Here is a 21,782-nt window from a genome sequence, read left to right on the forward strand (position 1 = left end):
TACTGTGCTAATCATAAATCCGACCCGATTGAAAATATTAGTATAGGACGTGTGGTTTAGGTGTAGTTTTTACATGCAGGAAATCTTATCTAATAGTACAAGTGTATTGTATTGTATTGGTTCAAACCCTACCCCACCCTATCCAAGACTTAATAAAAGAGAAGACGTTTGGCATAGAAGAACTCCAGTAGATTATCTAACAGTTATTTTTTTCAAACATGCCCATGAAGAAATTTTAGCCCTTGAAGTCCAAAGCATTTGCTGGAGGACATGAGGCTCGGTTTGCTAAACTGTAAAGCATGTGTTATTTATTTGCCATAACGATCGTAAGTGTCTGCCTTGTGACTGTCAACTCTCATTGGCCTCCACTACTTAAAATAACAGGGCATGCAATAAGGATTATGCTTCATTTCCACTGGCCTTTTTACAGCCACTTTTTTTAGCCTTTTTTACAGCTTAAAAACGCCTGTCCATGTTAAACGCGGTAGCGCTTTTGTGCGTTTTTGAGCGTTTTTTTGAGCGTTTTTTAATGTCTGGCGTTTTTACAGCTCTATTGCTGGAGCCACAGAACGCCTTGGCCCCGCGTTTTTTTTGCAACTCAAAAACGCCTATGTGGGCATGATGCCATAGAATAACATGGACAGGCGTTTTTAGGCTGTAAAAAATGCTCAGAAAAGTGGCTGTAAAAACGCCAGTGGAAATGAAGCCTTATAGTTTAGGGAGCTAAAGGATATCTAAACCCAAAAAACAAATGTAATATAGTCCAGTTTACCAGTCCTTGGATGTGGTGGCGGCATTGACAAAAAGCTCAATGGGTCCATGTGAGCAAGCCCCATAATATATGTGAAGCCACCATTTTACCCCCCCCCCCCCCCCCATTTTGGGGAGAGTAAGGCTGGGTACAGATGGATTGAAATTGAAGTGGCTTCCTAGGGACCAGCAGTTTTACAAATTATAATTTTGTTCGCACAAATGGAGCTTTCTTTTAGTGGTATTTGATCACCGCCTTTAGGTTTTTATTTTTTTGCTAAATAAATAAAAAATGACCGAAAATTTTAAAAAATATATATATTTTTTTTCTTTGCTTCTGTTATAACATTTTGTAAATAAGAGAGTTTTCTCTTTAACTGTTCAGCACTGATAAGGCAGCACTTATGGCTATCAATGAGGTGGCGCTGATGGGTACTGATGATGGGCACTAATATGCTGTACTGATAGACAGCACTCATAGGTGAGTGAGTGAGTGAGTAACTTGTATAGCGCAACAAATGTGAACTAAATCGCCTCAAAGCGCTTCCCGTCCAGAGTCATTCCGGTCCTTCAGAAGAGGTGGGTCTTTAGTTTTTTCCTAAAGGCCTGATGGTTTTCTTCCAAGCGGATGGTAGTGGGTAGAGCATTCCAGAGCCGTGGTCCTTGGACCGAAAATCTACGTTCTCCCTTCGATTTGTAGCGGGATTTAGGAATTTGGAGAAGGTTTTGGTCGGTTGACCGGAGAACGCGCTTGGTGACGTAGGGTTTTATTTTCTCGCTTAAGTATTGGGGAGCGTTCCCCTGTATACATTTGTGGGTGAGGCAGAGTGTCTTGAATGTCACCCGGTCCTGTACGGGCAGCCAGTGGAGGGACCTCAAGGCCGGGGAGACTGATTCCCACGGCTTTTTACCTGTTACCAGTCTGGCTGCCATGTTCTGGACGACTTGTAGACGTGAAATCTGGTATTTTGGTAGTCCTAAATAGAGGGAATTTGCGTAGTCGAGTCGTGAGTTGATGATCGTTCCCACAACTACTGCCGTGTCCTTTTCTGGGATGAAGGGGATAAGTCTACGTAGCATTCGGAGCAGATGATGAGAACCGCTGACAACTGATCCTATTTGTGCATCCAACGTCATGTCAGAGTCAAAGGTGACTCCGAGGCTTTTGGCTTTATTGCTTGGTGCGATGGTTTGTCCGAGGATGGTGGGTGGTGTCCCGGTGGTCCTAGAAATGGATTTCCTATTTGCGTGAAGGGTGAGTAGTTCTGTTTTGGATCCGTTAAGTTTGAGGGAGTTTTCTGTCATCCAATTGTCAATCAGCGTAAGGCACTTTCCAAGTTCATGAAATTGGTCTTTTTTGTTGGTGATTCGAAGGTAAAGCTGCGTGTCATCCGCATAGGTGGCACTGAAGGACACTGGGCGTCACCGATGAGGCACTGATGGGCATCACTGATAAGGAGGCACTGGTGGGCATCCCTGGTGGTCATGGGTGGCAAAACAGGTGGTCATCATTGGTGGGCATCCCTGGTGGTCCTGGAAGTGGGCATCCTTCGGTTGGAGGAGAACCACTTGGCGTTCAGGAGAAAGATCAAGACTCATCTCTTTTGATACCAAAGGAGACAGGAACAACAAGCGCCCAGAGGCGATTAAGTTTGCATGTGTTGCGCTATATAATATATATATTCATCCTGGGGGGGGGATGCGCTGCCGATCACGTGGTAAAGGGCCTCCGTCAGAAGCTCTTTACCTAGATCTGAGTTGCGGTGTGTCAGACTGACACACCACAACACCGGTCGCCACACTGCGAACCCATGGCCGTGTGTTGGCTTGTTATCCTTCTGGACATCAAATGACACCCAGTCAGAATAACTGAACCACTTCCAAGTCGTAATTTTGCTATAGGCTGGGTGGGAAGTGGTTAAAGGGCAAAGCTAAAGGTGCGCTATAATGCACCTTTTACATTGAATCGATCTGTGTGTCGCTCTCCTTGTTTGACAGAAGTCGATCTTTGTGCATGGAGTTTACCTTTTTAGATAACTTTTTTTTTTATTATTTTTTTCTTCTTTCTTCTTTCTTCCATTGGCAATGATGACTGCCGACAGTGATCATGAACAAAATGGAAGAAATGTGTGCAGCCAGTCAGATTTATGCTTCAGCTGCAGTCGCATGCAATAAACTGATACCAGACGTTCTGATGGTGTGCTCTGCCTCCCAGTTGGATCTTTTCTATTCTTTCTTTTAACACTCAGCCGTCTGACGTTGCAAGATGCTAAATGATATTTCACGCTGCCGTTCCCTTTCCCAGAGTTGCCCAGGGAGAGATTATATGACTTGTCTGTCATGGTGTTCCTGTGTGTAAAGCTGTTTTTCAACATCCCAATTTACATTTATCACAAGTGCAGAGACTCATTACTTTGCGGTTTGCTGCCCCAAACGCTACTGCTGAGTCTCCCCCTGCTGCCTGCAGGGAGTATTGTTCTATATTTTTTACTTTTGGTAGAAAAAAAATTGTGTAGGAAATAAATAACCGTAAAAACAAAACATAATACAAGGAAAGCTCACAGAGAGCATCTAGTTTTTTTGTTTTAAATAATGCGATTTCACCAGGAGTTACTACGCCAATAGGGATAGACAACAAGGCTCAATATTTTTTTTTTAAATGTTTTATTTATTTTTTTGCCATAAGATGCATGTCAAGAATAGAAGTATACAGGTAACATTTGATACATGGTGTGTCAAATGTCTCACGCAGGGGAACTTTAATTCTAACCAATAAAAGTGATCAAATAATTCAGTTTTTCTTGGTTGACACCCAAACGAGCTACAGTAATACCTTGCATTATGAGCATAATTTGTTCCAGAAGCATGCTTGTAATCCAAAACACTCTTATATCAAAGCAAGTTTCCCCATAGGAAATCATGGAAACTCAGATAATCCTTTTCCACAGCCACTGCTTGCTTGTCTATGCAGTACCGCATGTGGCCAGAGGTGGGTGGGGGGGTGCCGGAGACACTCGGGAATGGAGTGGCTCCGAGCATCACTGGCGCCCCCACACCTCTGGCCTAATGTGGTACCGCACACCCCAGAGGCTTGAATCCTACTGGTCTTGCGGGACAACACTCGCAAACTGAGTCGGGATTAACTGATTGCCGGCCGCCCACTTTCAAATGGCGGCGGGCGGTGCAGCTCTTGTTCTGGGACGCCGTCATATGACGGTGTCCCAGAACGGCCACTTGCGCGCGCCCATCGGTGTTGCTAGGACACAGCGTGACCACGATCTCTGTAAAGAGCCGTGGCTAAATGGGGTGGAATTGGGAGTTGGGTTGGGGAAGGAATTAAGGGACAGTGCTCAGAGGTAAGTAGGGGATGGAAACCAGGCGGAACTTGAAAGGGGGAGTTTATGCACCTATTTGAGGAAAAAAGCCCTGGGTATAAGCATAATTTGCATCAAGAAAGAGAAGGTGATGCCTCTGTGTTTGGGAATCATGCTGGAAACTGTCAGTAGCTTGCAATGCATCATGGGACTCGTAGTTCTGCAACAGCTGGAGGGCCATAGGTTGAGCACCCATGCTGTAGCTGCTGACTTTTAAAAAGGACACTTACCAGTCCTAGGCGCCCGCGATGTCGGCCCCCCTGAGGCCGATCCCTCGATCGTTGCAGCTCCCGGCACCGCCATGCTCACTAAGTGCAACAGGCAGTGGAGCCTTGCACGCTTCACTGCCCGTTTCCTACTGCGCATGCGTGAGTCTCGCGGCGCTGTATGAATGGGCGGCTGTTCTCTGGGATACACACAGTTCCCAGAAGGCAGCGCGCACCATTCCCCAGAAGACAACGCAAGGATGTAGACCAGCCGCGGACTAGGAAGAGGCAGATTAGGAAGATCCGCATAGCAACCGCAAGTTCTGGTAAGTACATTTATTTTTATTTTTATTTTAAATTGTATTTTGGTGACTTTTTTTTTTCTTTTGGGTGGACCTCCACTTTAATAACAGTGGCCTAGATTCAAGAAGCAATTGCGTCTGCGTAACCATAGTTACGCAGCGCAATTGCTTACTTGTGCCGGCGTTACCAATGCACCTGATTCAGGAACCTCGTTACGCCGACGGCAGCCTAAGATATGACTAGCATAAGGCTCTTATGCCAGTCATATCGTAGGCTGCATTCTCACGTTGGCCGCTAGGGGGCGTTCCCATTGTGGTCAGCGTATAGTATGCAAATTGCATACTAACGCCGATTCACAACGTTACGCGAGCCCTGCGTACGCAGTTTACGTCTTTTCCGTCCGTCGGGTTTCGCGTAAGGCTGCTCCTTCTAATAGCAGGGGAAGCCAATGTTGCGTATACCCGTCGTTCCCGCGTCGTGAAGTTGAAATTTTACGTCCTTTTGCGTAAGTGAATCGTGAATGGCGCTGGACGCCATTCACGTTCACTTTGAAGCAAATGACATCCTTGCGACGTCATTTGCCGCAATGCACGTCGGGAAAGTTTCCCGACGGAGCATGCGCCCTACGCTCGGCGTGGAGCGCGCCTAATTTAAATGATTCCCGCCCCCTACGGGATCATTTAAATTGCGCGCGCTTACGCCGGGCATTTTGCCGGAGCGCCCACGCAATTTACGGAGCTACTGCTCCGTGAATCGAGGGTAGCGCAGATAATTTGCGGGGGCGCAGGGCAAAAACGGTGCCCTGCGCCTACGTAAAAACTGCGCAAATATTGCTGAATCTACCCCAGTGGAGACAGTGGGGTTGACTAACTAAAACATTACAGTGCAAAGTCTAGTGCATCTCTGCATGGTAGCCAACCAGCTTCTAACTTCAGCTTGCTCAATTATGCGTAGGGAAAAACAAAAAAAAAACCTGGAAGCTGATTGGTTTTTAGGAAGAGCTGCACCAGATTGTGCACGCTCCAGTTTTAGTATATCATTCGCACTGTGTAGAAGTTGAAGGGCAAACCGTAGTTTTTATAGTTAAAAAAAAAAATTACTTAACCCCCGGACCATATTGCTGCCCAAAGACCAGAGCACTTTTTGCAATTCGGGACTGCGTCGCTTTAACTGACAATTGCGCGGTCGTGCGACGTGGCTCCCAAACAAAATTGGCGTACTTTTTTCCCCACAAATAGAGCTTTCTTTTGGTGGTATTTGATCACCTCTGCGGTTTTTTTATTTTTTGCGCTATAAACAAAAATAGAGCGACCATTTTAAAAAAAAATATTTTTTGCTTTTTGCTATAATAAATATCCCCCAAAAATATATAAAAAAACATTTATTTTCCTCAGTTTAGGCCGATACGTATTCTTCTACATATTTTTCGTAAAAAAATATCGCAATAAGCGTTTATTGATTTGGTTTGCGCAAAAGTTATAGCGTTTACAAAATAGGGGGTATTTTTATGGCATTTTTATTAATATATTTTTTTTTACTAGTAGTGGCGGCGATCAGCAATTTTTTTTCGGTACTGCGACATTATGGCGGACACTTTTGACACATTTTTGGGACCATTGGCATTTTTATAGCGATCAGTGCTATAAAAATGCACTGGATTACTATAAAAATGCCACTGGCAGTGAAGGGGTTAACACTAGGGGGCAGGGAAGGGGTTAAGTATGTTCCCTGGGTGTGTTCTTACTGTGGGGGGGGGGGGGGTGGCCTCACTAGGGGAAACACTGATCCTCTGTTCATACGTTGTATGAACAGAGGATCAGCATTTCCCCCCCTAACAGGACCGGGAGCTGACAGCTCCCGGTCCCCGCTCTGTAACGTGCAATCGCGGGTGCCCGGCGGCGATCGCGCCCGCCGGGCACCCGCACGGGAGTCACGGACGAGCGGGGGGCGCGTGCCTCCGTCGGCGCGCACGCGCCCCTAGTGGCCCCTCGTAGAGCTACGGGCTCTCGCCCAGGAGAACCGACCTGCCGCCGTAGAATGACGGCGGCTGGTCGGCAAGTAGATAATAATAATAATAGGGGGCTTTGACCTCATAAACAACTCCAACAGCTTGATGGGCTTTTTTCAACCCAATTATGCAACCATCAACGAGATTATCTTTGACTGACTAGTATATGTAGACTGTATACCATAATTTCAGTAGTATAACCTCAGACTCCACTCTGGCCTTTCTTTGCTGTACGGATCTTGAACCCAAGCCAGTACAATCCATGGTATTTATTGTATTCTGCATCACAGAGGACACTGCAGTCTCGGTGGTTATTCCCGGTCTTATGTTGAAATATCATTGATTCTTGTCTGCCTTTAACTCCTGCCAAGAGTTTCATGGGCCGCTCCCAGCAGCCTTGTGGCGTGGGGGGGTCTGGGGGGAGAGAAACCACTGTGAAAATTATAACTGTTCTGCAGATATTTATACACTATGAAAACACATGTCGGTTCTTGACACCCCCCTCTCTGCCTACCTTCACTTGAGACATCCTGACCACCCAGGACCCAGGCCATGTTTACAGCATGAGTCCAAGTCTGAATCAGAGGGCATTACATAAAAAAACTGGAGCAGACTGAGGCCCGTCATACAGTGGCGGAAATGATTTGATCCCCCACAGATTTTGTAAATTGGCCCACTTATAAAGAAATGAAGGGTCTATAATTGTTATCATAGGTGTATTTTAAATGATAGGGACAGAATATCAACCAAAAACCCATAACAAAAAAACACATGATTCAAAGGTTCTAAATTGAGTTGCATTTCAGTGAGTAAAATAAGTATTTGATCCCAGCGGTGGTGTGTCCATAAAGGGTGCAGGAGCGCCGTCCCCCCTTCCCCCTCTCTTTCTCTCTCCTGCACCACTCTAATCCCCATAGATCAGGGGTGTCTAGCTCAATTTCATTGTGGGCCGCATCAGCATTATAATTGCCCTCAAAAGGGCCGGTTGTATCTGTAAGATTAGATGTCCAGCGCATCCCCTCCCCTTACATTAGATGTCATAAACCACCCCACCATCAGAAGTTGAGTCCCCCACTCTCCCTTACACCACAGTGCACCCCCCTAGGTAGAAACCTGTCTACATAAGTCCTAAAGTTTGTAAAATAGTTTTTACTTGCTCCTCTGAAAGTCTAACAAAGTGTCTGTCTCCTGTAGATCTCTTGACCATGAAGGAATATCACTGCCTCCTGCAGATGTTGTGCCCAGACCTTCCCATGGACCTGACACAGAAAGCAGCAAGGTGAGTGAGCACAGACCCTTCTATAGACATACACAAAGTAATGCAGCACACTGTTTAAAACCTTTACAGCAAGCTTATCTGAAACGCCAGGTTCCTTGGGTCCAGTCGCTATGCATAGGCAATGACAACAATCCCTCCTTAGCTTTGGGTAAGCAACAGGAAAGCCAAGAAATTGTCTCTGACCTCCTCTTTGCACCAATGTGTCCTCCTGTCGGAATGCCATCCAGGTCCCATAAGAGTCTCCTCTTCCTTTTGGTTAATCATGTGCAGGTTGCTAGCAAGGCTGAGGACATTTTTGCGTTGGGAAAGAGCACTGTGGAGGGCACCTCCAGATTGGAGGAGAGCTTTGCAGACATCACTTAAAGTGGAGGTTCACCCAAAAAGTTAATTTTTAACATTAGATTGAGGCTTGTTTTGTCTAGGGGAATCGGGTGTTTTTTTTTTTAAATCAAAGCAGTACTTACCGTTTTAGAGAGAGATCTTCTCCGCCGCTTCCGGGTATGGGCTGCAGGACTGGGCGTTCCTATTTGATTGAGAGGCTTCCGACGGTCGCATACATCCCGTCACGATTTTACGAAAGTAGCCGAACGTCGGTGCGCAGGCGCCGTATAGAGCGGCACCAACGTTCGGCTTATTTCGGCTACTCGTGACACGATGTATGCGACCGTCTGAAGCCTGTCGGAAGGCTGTCAATCAAATAGGAACGCCCAGTGCCGAAGACCATACCCGGAAACGCGGCGGAGAAGCTCTATCTCTAAAACGGTAAGTACTGCTTCGATTTAAAAAAAAACACCCGATTCCCGCTTTAAGGAAAAAAAAAAAAAAAACCTCCCAGGGAGACATAATAGATTTTTTTTTTTTTAAGAGAATCCTATTTCCCTAGGGGGGATGCTGCTTCTGACCCAAGCCCGAAGGAGGCTAGGGCGGGCATGGAACACACATGTCACGGGTCACACAATCACTTCCGGGGGAGGACTTTCACAAGAGAGAGAGAAGGCTGGTTAGGCTATGCGCTTGGAGCTATTGCTCCTTATATTGTGGATGGTAATGTAGCGCTACGTGTGAGCCAAAAAGCAAAGGCTGTATACACCTAATGGGGTGTGACCATATATTGTGACACAAAGGATGTAATGGCAAAAATTGCACGATAACAAAATGTGAAATTCAAATCAATAAAGTGAACAATATAAAAAAAAAATGTGAATTGAGTTTGGTGGTCTCAGCCTGGCTCCCGGTGGGTGTGCTATGCAAGGTAAGCCTGTGCTTAGTACGCCCACCCCCTCCCACAAAAAACCACCACACTTACACACGCACTCTAAATTGGGTTAACACACGCACATTGACCACGCGGTCTCTAAAGAGAGGCGAAGGACTAATGGGGCTGGTTGAGCGGGCTAATCCTCTCACTCCCTTATAGGGAGTCCCTCTGCCCCGTTGGGCTTCAAAGCGAAGCAGGTAGGGCGGGCTGTGTGGGAGGACCCCCTCACACCCGCCATTGCCACCCGGGGCATGGAGAAAGGTGGCAGATTGCCTCTGGGGGAGGCCTGCCTACTCCCAACTCCTGCAGTCCGGCTCCTCTCTCGAGTACACGCACAAAATACACTTTAAAAAAAAAAAAAAAATGTAATGTAGTGTCCATAATAAATAAAACAATGAAGGTGTCATGAGGTGGTGAGGAACTTCCCAACAGAAATCTTCAAATATAAGGTGGAACACATATGCGCTTACTGCAACCGTTGGACCCAAATGACAGTGGATCGATCGAGCTTGGAATGTCCCACAGAGATGTCACCGGTAAGGATGAGCTCCGGCATGTTCGCATAGAACACGTGCAGAGCCCGCCAGGAAGTGTGCACGGCGCTGCGCTAATAACAGCCAGGGAGACATTTCACGATCCCTGCAGCCGAGCATCGGGACAATGTCTCCCTGGCTGTGATTGGCACAGCGCCGTGCTCACTTCCTGGCGGGCTCTGCACGTGTTCTATGCGAACACGCCGGAGCTCATCCTTGGTCACCGGAAGTCCAGAAGGAAATGGAGTCTACCTCCTAGGCAGTCAGATGTCGTCAACCCAGGAAAGGGCAGGAAGACCAGATGTTAATCGGCCACCGACTGCTCCAATACTGAAGATCCTAGTAAACCGTGGGTATGGCAATCCTAAAAGATCCTCCAAGCATCCAAATACGATCTGGTTCAGGTAAGTGGGAACCCTGGCATGGGTACTGGAAACCAACTGGAGAGGGCTCAAAAAAACTTATCTTCCACAAATTCATGTAAAGAGAAGAAAAAAATGGGGGCTCCAATGGTGTGGGTCATAAGGAGGTTTTAACCACTTCCATACAGGGCACGTATACACCTTCCCGCCCAAGCCAATTTTCAGCTTTCAGCACTGTCGCACTTTGAATGGCAATTGCGCGGTCATGCTACACTGTACCCAAACAAAACTGGCGTCCTTTTTTCCCCACAAATAGAGCTTTCTTTTGGTGGTATTTGATCACCTCTGCGATTTTTTTTTTGTGCGCAACAACTAAAAAAAGACTGAAAATTTTGAAAAAAAATATGTTTTTATTTTTTTCTGTTAATTTTTTTGTAAATAAGTACGTTTTCTTTCAATTACGGGCACTGATATGGCGGCACTGATGGGCACCGATGAGATGGCACTGATGGGCATCGATGAGGTAGTACTGACGGGCACAGATGTGGTGGTACTGATTGGCGGCGCTTGTATGCGGCACTGATGGGCACACATAGGCGGCACTGATGGGCACTCATGGGCGGCACTGATGGGCACTCATGGGCGGCACTGATGGGCACTCATGGGCGGCACTGATGGGCACTGATGGGCGGCACTGGGCACTCATAGGCGACACAGATGGGCACTCATGGGCGGCACTTATGGGTGGCACTGATGGCTACTTATGGGTGGCACAGATGGGCACTGATAGGTGGGCACTGGGCATGGATGGGCACTGTGGGGTGGCACTGATGGACACTGTAGGGTGGCACTGATGGACAATGTGGGGTGGCACTGATGGACACTGGGGCGGCACTGATTTAGCTATGTTGCCAGTCAGTGCCCATTTGTGGGCACTGATTGGCATCTTTTTTTTTTTTTATGTCTTTTTTTTTAATGCTTTTTTTTTTTTTTTTTTTGCCCACCCTGGTGGTCCAGGGTGGGCATCCCTGGTGGTCCATGTGGCGATCCGAGGGGGGGCTGCGCTGATAAACAATCAGCGCGAACCCCCCCTGTCAGGAGAGCCGCAGATCGGCTCTCCTCTACTCGCGTCTGTCAGACGCGAGTGAGGAAGAGCCGACAACGGCTTTTCCTGTTTACACCGTGAACAGCCGTGATTCGACACGGCTGATCACGTGGTAAAGAGTCTCCGTGAGAGACTCTTTACCAAGATCGGTGTTGCGGGGTGTCAGACTGACACCCCGCAACAACGATCGCCGCGATGCGCGCCCCCGGGGGCGCGCAGCGGCTCAGAATCCTGAGGACGTCATATGACGTCCGGTCAGGATCAGACAACCACTTTGCCGCTGTCAATATGTCATTGGCGGGCGGCAAGTGGTTAATGAAAAAAACAATATACGTAATAAAATATAAAAAAAGGTGGTCACAATTCAATTCATAAGTATTAAAAGCAATATGGGAAGCAAAATGCATGGCCCGACGCGTTTCGATCCAATAGGACGTCTACAGGGGCATTTGGAGTAGGAGTGCCAAGATTCCCATAGATGTTCCTAAACCTTGTGGATAGCCTTCACGGAAGAGTTGAAGCTGTTATAGCTGCAAAGGGTGGGCCAACTCAATATTGAACCATACGGACTAAGACTGGGATGCCATTAAAGTTTGTGTGTGTGTGTGTATGTGTATATATATATATATATATATATATATATATATATATATATACAAAGGCAGGCGTCCCAATACTTTTGGTAATAGAGTGTAAATTGTCAAATAACTGCAACCAATACCTATATTGATACCAGATCCACATTAGACAAGTCCTCTTTGCTGAAATGCAGTACAGAATACCAGGGAATTAATACTATGCTGTCTTACAGCCTGACATTTCCCAACCAGGCGGCCAGGATAACACACAAGGCCGAAAAAGACAATATTGTTACCCGTGGATTGCGAGTGCACAGACGCTCTGCCATGAGGTCATCAGTCAGCTGGCAGATTAAACACATGACAGGTAAAGGCGCACAATAAAGGCCATTGTGCCCCTGTGATTCTGCCGCTTATTCCTCTCCCACACTTACCGCGCCTGCTCTCTGGCTTCACGTTTTGTGGGAAGGGGGGTGGTGTGGAGGGGGTGGGGGGGTTAAACAGAATATTTTACACTTTGTACAGAACATCAAACAGATCTGTGCTGGGCTTTGGAAAAACACATGAAAGAGACGCCTGCAGTAGAGATGTGTTTGAGGAACACTTTGCCAGTGATATCCGTGATCCGAAATGATGTACCCTAAACAGTCGCACATCTGGAGGGCATTACAGTTTGGGAAATCCCTGCTGTTAGAATTATGTCATAACTTGCCTGATCCCTGCCTTTTATAGATGATGTTTACCTCGGTTACCCCTCTGTGTGCTGAAGGCCCTGCAGACTTAAAGGGGACATTCAGTTTATTTTCATGAAGGACATCATTTAGTTATTAGAAAGTTTGCAGAACACTGAACTGCGGGCAAGCGGGTAAAGGCACAGATGAAATGCATAGAAGGGCGCTGTCTTACCCGCTGAAGCATTTGTATTCCTGTCCATCCTGTAATAAGAATTGCTTGGCCCTCCCGCACCGTACAGCCAGCTAGGTAACCTGACTTTTCCCATTAGTTAACCACTTCAATACCAGGCACTTGCACCCCCTTCCTGACCGGGCCAATTTTCAGCTTTCAGCGCTGTCGCTGTTTAAATGACAATTGCTACACTGTATCCAAACACAATTTTTATCATTTCGTTCCCATAAATACAGCTTGGTATTTGATCACCTCTGCAGCTTTTATAAAAAGACCGAAAATTTGGAAAAGTTTATTTTTCGGTTATAAAATTTTGTAAATACGTTTTCTCCTTCACTGATAAGACGGCACCAATAAGGTGGCACTGATATGCAGCACTGATGGGTGGCACTGATATGTAGCACTGATGGGTGGCACTGATATGCAGCACTGATGGGTGGCACTGATATGTGGCACTGATATGTAGCACTGATGGGTGGCACTGATATGCAGCACTGATGGGTGGCACTGATATGCAGCACTGATGGGTGGCACTGATATGCAGCACTGATATGCAGCACTGATGGGTGGCACTGATATGCAGCACTGATGGGTGGCACTGATATGCAGCACTGATGGGTGGCACTGATATGCAGCACTGATGGGTGGCACTGATATGCAGCACTGATGGGTGGCACTGATATGCAGCACTGATGGGTGGCACTGATATGCAGCACTGATGGGTGGCACTGATATGCAGCACTGATGGGTGGCACTGATATGCAGCACTGATGGGTGGCACTGATATGCAGCACTGATGGGTGGCACTGATATGCAGCACTGATGGGTGGCACTGATATGCAGCACTGATATGGCAGCACTGATATGGCAGCACTGATATGGCAGCACTGATGGATGGCACTGATATGGCAGCACTGATTGGCAACACTGGGCACTGATTGGCGACACTGATGGGCACTGATATGGCGAAACTGATATGGCCGCACTGATGGGCACTGATAGGCGGCACTGCTGGGCACTGATAGGTGGCACTAAAAGATGGCACTGATAAACATCCCTGGTGGCACTGGCAGGCATTGTTGATGAGTTCAGATTGGCAGCTGCCTGGGCACTGATTGACATATTCCTGGTGGTCTACTGTGGGTGTTCCATCCTTGGTCGGTCCTGGGCGGGCATCCGAGGGGGGGCCCTGCTGATAAACAATCAGCACAGAAACCCCCTGTCAGGAGAGCAGCCGATCGTCTCTCCTCGCATCTGTCAAACACGAGTGAGAAAAGGCAGATCAACGGCTCCTCCTGTTTACATTGTGATAATCCGTGATTGGACACGGCTGATCACATGGTAAAGAGCCTCCGAGATCAGTGTAGCGGTGTGTGTCAGACTGACACGCCGCACCACCAATCGCCACTATGCGTGCCCCCACGGCCGTGTGGCGGCTGTTATCCTGCTGGGCGTCATATGACGCCCAGTCAGGATAACTGAACCACCGCCCGGCCGTCATTCTGCTATATATATATATATATATATATATATATATATATATATATATATATATATATATATATATATATATATATATATATATATATATATATATATATATATATATATATAAATTTTTTTTTTTTTTTTTTTTTTTTTCACTGCATCTGAGCACCACAAACAAAAATTGCTATTTAATTCATTTTTAATATCCAAAGCAAACATCCCAGACCTTCCCATACATGTCTCCATGCTTTATTTTATTAAGAAATCACTTTGAAAAACAACCCCCTAGTATTTCTGGCTGTGGCCATCTTGAGTAGGGGCAAATGATTCATGTATCATTTACTTCCTGGAATCCATTCGCCCTTAGCTCAGGCTTAGCTGAGAAACCTCTCCTCCTCTCCTCCTGAAGACTTCTGAGATGCATGTCATCATTTGCCTAGGCAATCAACCAAGAAGTACCTGAAGCAATGTAAAAAAAAAAAAAAAAGTTTAAAACAAGTAAATATGATATCCTTTCATATCTATTTACTAATACTAAGGATTAAAAATAATCAATGTTGATTGGGAGAGTGAATCTTGTCGGGCCGCGCCAGCCGGTAATTGAGGCCGCGGCTTTGCGGCCTTCTGCAGTCCTATGGTTCCTTCTGGAATCTGGCGCCCTCTTGTTGTTGGCTGTTGGTATGACAAGACAACCAGCAATGCTAATGGAACTTCCCTGCCTGTTTCCATCTCCTTCCCTTTACTTAGAAGTTAGAACCCCCCCCAAACATTATATATATTTTTTAGTCTAACACCCTAGAGAATAAAATGGTGGTCGTTGCAATACTTTGTCACACCGTATTTGCGCAGCAGTCTTGCAAGCGTACTTATTTTGAGAAAAATACACTTACTGTTGTTGTTTTTTTTATAAAAAAAAAAAAAAAAAAAAATTAGCCCAATTTATTTTATATTTTGAAAGATAATGTTACGCCGAGTAAATTGATACCCAACATGTCACGCTTCAAAATTATGTCCGCTTGTGGAATGGCGACAAACTTTTACCGTTTAAAATCTCCATAGACGACATTTAAAAAAAATTCTACAGGTTGCATGTTTTGATTTAGAGGAGGTCTAGGGCTAGAATTATTGCTCTCGCTCTACCGATCACGGCGATACTTCACATGTATGGATTGAACACCACTTTCATATGCCGGCGCTACTCACGTATGCGTGAGACGGGGTGCGTTTCTGACTCCTAACTTTTTTAGCTGGCTCCTAGATTCCAAGCAAATTTGTCAAGCCCTGAAAATGATGGTAATTGGTGTGACCTATTCCAAATTGTTTGAACTGGAATCTACGTAGATAGCTGTTTGGATTTTATTTGAAGGTTTTTATTTTTTTTCATATTACAATACGGTACATAATCATAATAGCAAGGGCTGTTTTTTACCACCATGGAATAGTATGAACCCCGTTTTGTTCCTCAGTTGTACTTAAGCCTAACCCTTTTCTGTCTTCCCAGGATTGTACTGATGGACGATGCAATGGACTGTCTCATGTCATTCTCCGATTTCCTGTATGCCTTCCAGATCCAGTTTTATTACTCTGGTGAGTGTCCCTCTGGCCACACAGAACCCATCCATCATCTGCACAACCTGACAGCTGTGTGTAGTATCTGATGACTGCGCACTGATGTCACCAGTCCAAGAGGAAGCCTGGATGTCTCGAGACATTTTTGCTGGGATTGGAACGTGTGATTTTCTTTTAATGTATTAGTTGTACACATTCTGATCACTATTCTTTTATGTTTGCAGAGTTTTTGGACAGCGCCGCTGCAGTTTATCAGGATTTGCTCACTGGCAAAAGCTCAAATACCGTCATTGTCCCAACATCACGTTCTGCTACACCACGCCAACGCCAGCCTTCTACCGATGGTGCATCTCTAGAGGGAGTGGAGACTCCACACTTTTACCAGTGTTTAGAGAACTTATGTGAACGGCTTAGACACAGGTATGTCCCACTAGATCAGGGATATGCAATTAGCGGACCTCCAGCTGTTGCAGAACTACAAGCGTGACACCCAGAGGCATGATGGGACTTGTAGGTTTGCAACAGCAGGAGGTCCGCTGATTGCATATCCCTGCATGACACTTTTTTTTTTTTAGCTGACATGCCCTGTACCACCCAGCCTGCCCTGTACCACCCAGCCTGCCCTGTACCACCCAGCCTGCCCTGTACCACCCCAGCCTGCCCTGTACCACCCCAGCCTGCCCTGTACCACCCCAGCCTGCCCTGTACCACCCCAGCCTGCCCTGTACCACCCCAAACTTTCCCATGCCACCCCAATCTGCCCTATGCCACCATAACTTGCCCTATACCACCCCAACCTGTCCAATGCCACCCTAACTTGCCCTGTACCACCCCAACCTTTCCCATGCCATCCCAACTTGCCCTATGCCACCCTAACTTGCACTATACCACCCCAACCTGCCCTGTACCACCCTAACTTGCCCTATACCAGGGATATGCAATTAGCGGACCTCCAGCTGTTGCAAAACTAGAAGTCCCATCATGCCTCTGACTGGGTGTCATGCTTGTGGCTGTCAGAGTCTTGCTATGCCTCATGGGAATCGTAGTTCTGCAACATCTGGAGGTCCGCTAATTGCATATCCCCACCCTATACCAACCCAACCTGCCCTATGCAACCCTAACTTGCCCTATACCACCCCAAACTACCCTATATCACCCCAACATGCCCTATATCACCCCAACATGCCCTATACCACCTTAACCTGTCCTATACCACCCTACTACACCAACCTGCCACTATACCACTCTATACTACCCTAACCTGCCACTATACTGCCCTATACTATCATTTACAGGGGCTGGTTTGGGGTGCGCCCCGTGCCCGTGCGCTGCCTGCTTGGTGCTGGGCAGCCTAGACAGAGGGGGGGTGACACCATGTTTTACCGCACCGGGTGACACCAACCCTAGTGACGCCAATGAGTAGATTGTTAAGCCTGGTATACACTACACGTGTAGTGACAGCTGTACTAACATCCAAATTAATACTCCCCAGCTGAGCTGTTGTGTTCTGATAGCCTCCCCGCCAGAACACTACAATCAGGCTGAGAGCGCTGATCAGGAGTCAGTTGGCTGCTTTTCCAGCATGCTCATCCGACAGAAGGGTGGCATACACACAGGCCAAATGTCAGCTGGTTTTTATGTAACTGGTTGACGTCGCCCAACATTTGGCCTGTGTGTACGGGGCTTAAGAAATAAAGCGTTTTTCTGTCTATCTTGGCCATATGGAGTTGGTGTAGCCTCTAGCTATCTTCTGGTGCTTTTGCTTGGGTAGAACAAAAGGCATCACCCACAAAATAAGTCTGGCAGTAATGCCTGGTAAAAAAGGAAAAAATCAACGCTCCCCTTCAAAATTCTGAGTGAAATTTAATGTGCTGAATGAACTAAGGTGTGATAAAGTGATGTGATGCCTGGTACACACTACAAGTTCTAGCTAGAGTTGCTGTACTAACCAACTGAAGTTAGTACAGCGATCTCCCCTGCTGAGCATGCTCGTTGGACAGACGGACATACACAAGGGCCAGAACATTCTGATCAGCGCTCTCTGCCATTGGCTGAGAGCGCTGATCGACAGTTGGTAGGCTGCTGGTTTTCCAACAAGCTTGTTCCACAGACTGACATACACACGGGCAGAATGTCGGTCGGTTTTTATTGAAATGTCTGTCCCCTGAAATTTGCCCCGTGTGAACTCAGGCATTTGGAGCTGCATACATGCATGAGCCCATCCTTATGCCATTATTATTATTATTATACAGGATTTATATAGCGCCAACAGTTTGCGCAGCACTTTACAACATCAGGGTAGACAGTAGAGTCACAATGCAATTTAATACAGGAGGGATCAGAGGGCCCTGCTCGTTAGAGCTTACAATCTAGAAGGGAAGGTCAAGTGGGACAAGGGGTAGTAGCTGTGGAGGATGCTCAGATGGACATTATAGCACACAGTGCATGTGCACCCCTCCCTCTCTACAGCCCAGTGCCCCTGTGAGCATGAAGGAGCCGAGCAGAGAGCTGATGACTGACAGTCACCAGCTCTCTGCTCAGGAAGCTGTGAGAACAGGACAGTCATTGTGTTTGATCGCTCTGATGTTAGAGCCGGTGGGGGACAGATGCTGCATCCACCTGGATAAGTATGATTTAACCACATATACGTCGGCAGAATGGCACGGCTGGGCACATGTACGTACCTGTACGTCCTCATAAGTGCCCAGCCGTGGGTCGCGGGCCCGCGACACGGTCCGAAGCTCCGCGGCCACGGGACCCGATCGCCGCTGAAGAACGGGGAGAGCTGTGTGTAAACACAGATTCCCCATTCTTCACTGTGGCGCTGTCATTGATCGTGTGTTCCCTAATATAGGGAAACACGATCAATGATGTCACACGTCCAGCCCCGCCCCCCTACAGTTAGAAACACATATGGGGGTCACACTTAACCCCTTCAGCGCCCCCTAGTGGTTAACTCCCAAACTGCAATTGTAATTTTCACAGTAACCAATGCATTTTTATAGCATTTTTTGCTGTGAAAATGACAATTGTCCCAAAATGTCAAAATTGTCCGATGTGTCCGCCATAATGTCGCAGTCACGAAAAAAATCGCTGATCACCGCCATTAGTAGTAAAAATAAATGTTTTAATAAAAAATGCCATAAAACTATCCACTATTTTGTAAACACTATAAATTTTGCGCAAACCAATCGATAAACGCTTATTGCGTTTTTTTTTTTTTACCACAAATAGGTAGAAGAATACGTATCGGCCTAAACTGAGGAAAATATATTTTTGGGGGATATTTATTATAGCAAAAAGGAAAAAATATAGAATTTTTTTTCAAAATTGTCGCTCTATTTTTGTTTATAGCGCAAAAAATGAAAACCGCAGAGGTGATCAAATACCACCAAAAGAAAGCTCTATTTGTGGGAAAAAAAGGACGCCAATTTTGTTTGGGAGCCATGTCGCACGACCGCGCAATTATCAGTTAAAGCGACGCAGTGCCGAATCGCAAAAACTGGCCGGGTCCTTTACCTGCATTTTGGTCTGGGTCTTAAGTGGTTAAAAAAACAAAACATTCTCGTACTTCTCTTTTTATGGTAAAAAACTTTCTGCCTTTAGAACCAATTTAAAGTCTACACTAGATGAAATTAACCATACACCACTGTACATTTCCTGTAAATACTAGCATCATACAGGCTGTCAACTGCAAGGGCCATTATGTGTTAGTTGTCTAAAGAAGAGCTTATCCTTTAACAAGCATGGCGTGTTGTATACATCTGTAATTCTGTCATTATTGCAGTAATGTCTAATGTAGTTGAAGTCGCACCACTCCAGGGCAGTACTGTGTTGTGCGGTCTATGAGCCTGGTACATTCTTCCCATGGGCGTGCTGAGTAAATACCTGGGTCACATAGCTGTGGTGTCCCTTAGGTGCTCATTGTAAACCCTGCACCTGGGTGAGGTGGGGTGGAGAAGGGGCCCATTTCCAGGGCACAGATTCCTACCAAGGATTTGCTAGAATTCTTATCAGATCACTGATTGTAGCTGAGCCCTTAGGAGGGAGCCTTGTCACTATATCCTTGCCTGCGTATGGCGGGTATATGAAGTGTTTTAATAGCCAGGGAGAAGAACAATTTGCAGCTTTAAGCCATGAGTACACAGAGATAAATTATTTACAGTAATGGCAGACCTAAAGATCAGTGGAGACAGTAACTATTTTGCACGGGTCCCTTTATAATCCGATCTGGGCTTTTGTGCTTTAACAATGAACGGCTCATTTTTCATCTTCTGTGGCTGTTGAGGGATTACAATTCACATCAAAGTGGATGTGACTTCAAGCCTCTTTCATGGAGAGTTATCCTCATCACCCCGACCATTCTTCTTCCAGGCAGGAGCACTGACCCTGCTGAGTGCCTTATTTATTACAGTATTAAAGCAGATCTTGAAAAAAAAAAAAAAAATTATATATATATATATATATATATATATATATATATATATATATATAATCTCCCCCAGTGCAAAATTTGTTAATGGTAAAAAAAAAAAAAAAAAAAAATCGCAGAAGATGCATATTAACTTCCACCTCGCCTAGCTGGCGGCTAAGGATTCCACTTTTTACAAGCGTGCATTATCGTAAGATTTGAGATCCACACCTGTACCAGGAGGCTGAGTGAAGTCCTACGCAGGAGCTCATTGTTGCAAGATTTGAGATCCTCTGCATGTTCAGTCTGTGGTAAGGCTGATTGGCGTCGCCCGCATTTAACCACTTAAAACCCGGACCATTATGCAGGTTAAGGACCTTGCCCCTTTTTGCGATTCCGCACTGCGTCGCTTTAACTGACAATTGCGCGGTCGTGTGACGTGGCTCCCAAACAAAATTGGCGTCCTTTTTTTTTTTTTTTCACAAATAGAGATTTCTTTTGGTGGTATTTGATCACCTCTGCATTTTTTATTTTTTGCGCTATAAACAAAAATAGAGCGACAATTGTAAAAAAAAATGCAATATTTTATACTTTTTGCTGTGATAAATATCCCCCAAAAATATATGAAAAAAACTTTTTTTTTTTTCCCCTCAGTTTAGGCCGATACGTATTCTTCTACCTATTTTTGGTAAAAAAAAAAACAAAAACGCAATAATCGTTTATTGATTGGTTTACGCAAAAGTTATAGCGTTTACAAAATGGGGGATGGTTTTATGGCATTTTTATTGTTTTTTTTTTTTTTTTACTAGTAATGGCGGCGATCAGCGATTTGACACATTTTTGGGACGATTGTCATTTTCACAGCGAAAAGTGCTATAAAAATGCACTGTTACTGTGAAAATGACAATGGCACCGAAGGGGTTAAGTGTGCCCTAAGAGAGTGATTTTTACTGTAGGGGGGCGGGGCTGGATGTGTGACGTCACTGATCGTTGTTCCCTATATCAGGGAACAGACGATCAGTGTCACTGCCACACAGAAGAACGGGGAAGGTGTGTTTACACACACCTCTCCCCGTTCTTCAGCTCCTGTGACCCAATCGCGGGACACCGGCGGCGATCGGGTCCCGCAGTCACGGAGCTTCAGACCGGGTCGCGAGCGTGAGACACCCACGGCTGGGCTCTTAAAGGCGACGTGCAGGTATGTGCCTGTGCCCAGCCGTGTCATTCTGACGACGTATATCGGCGTTAGGCGGTCCTTAAGTGGTTAAAAGAGCAGGCCAGAAGGGCCGACCGTGTCATGTAGATACGTCGACAGAATAGCACGGCTGCGCAAAGCAACGTGTGTGTGTGTGTGTGTGTATATATACGTTGCTTTGAATTTCGTGCCATGCAGTGTCCCTCGATCGTGTCCCGAAGCTGCAGAACTGGGAGATGCCTGCGTAAACAAGGCATCTCCCTGTTCTGCCTAGTGACACGACACTGATTTTCTGCTCCCTGTAATCGGGAGCAGTGATCAGTGTCGTGTCACATGTAGCCCAGCCCCCACACAGTTAGAATCACTCCCTAGGACACACTTAACCCCTTCCATGCCCCCTACTGGTTAACCCCTTCACTGCCAGTGCCATTTATACAGTAATCAGTGAATTTTTATA

At 46.2% G+C, this 21,782-nt stretch overlaps 1 protein-coding gene across 1 annotated transcript in view; it reads left to right on the top strand.

Annotated features, from left to right (window-relative positions):
* Window positions 1-21,782, top strand: part of C11H11orf49 (chromosome 11 C11orf49 homolog) — a 154,940-nt gene that overhangs the window by 119,225 nt on the left and 13,933 nt on the right. Inside the window, exons 4-6 of the mRNA XM_040328223.1 lie at window positions 7,836-7,920; window positions 15,652-15,737; window positions 15,944-16,139. Coding sequence (XP_040184157.1) covers window positions 7,836-7,920; window positions 15,652-15,737; window positions 15,944-16,139 — 367 coding nt within the window. The remainder of the gene's footprint in view (window positions 1-7,835; window positions 7,921-15,651; window positions 15,738-15,943; window positions 16,140-21,782) is intronic.

This window comes from Rana temporaria, chromosome 11, assembly GCF_905171775.1.
Source record: "Rana temporaria chromosome 11, aRanTem1.1, whole genome shotgun sequence".
In the NCBI taxonomy this organism is placed as follows: domain Eukaryota; kingdom Metazoa; phylum Chordata; class Amphibia; order Anura; family Ranidae; genus Rana; species Rana temporaria.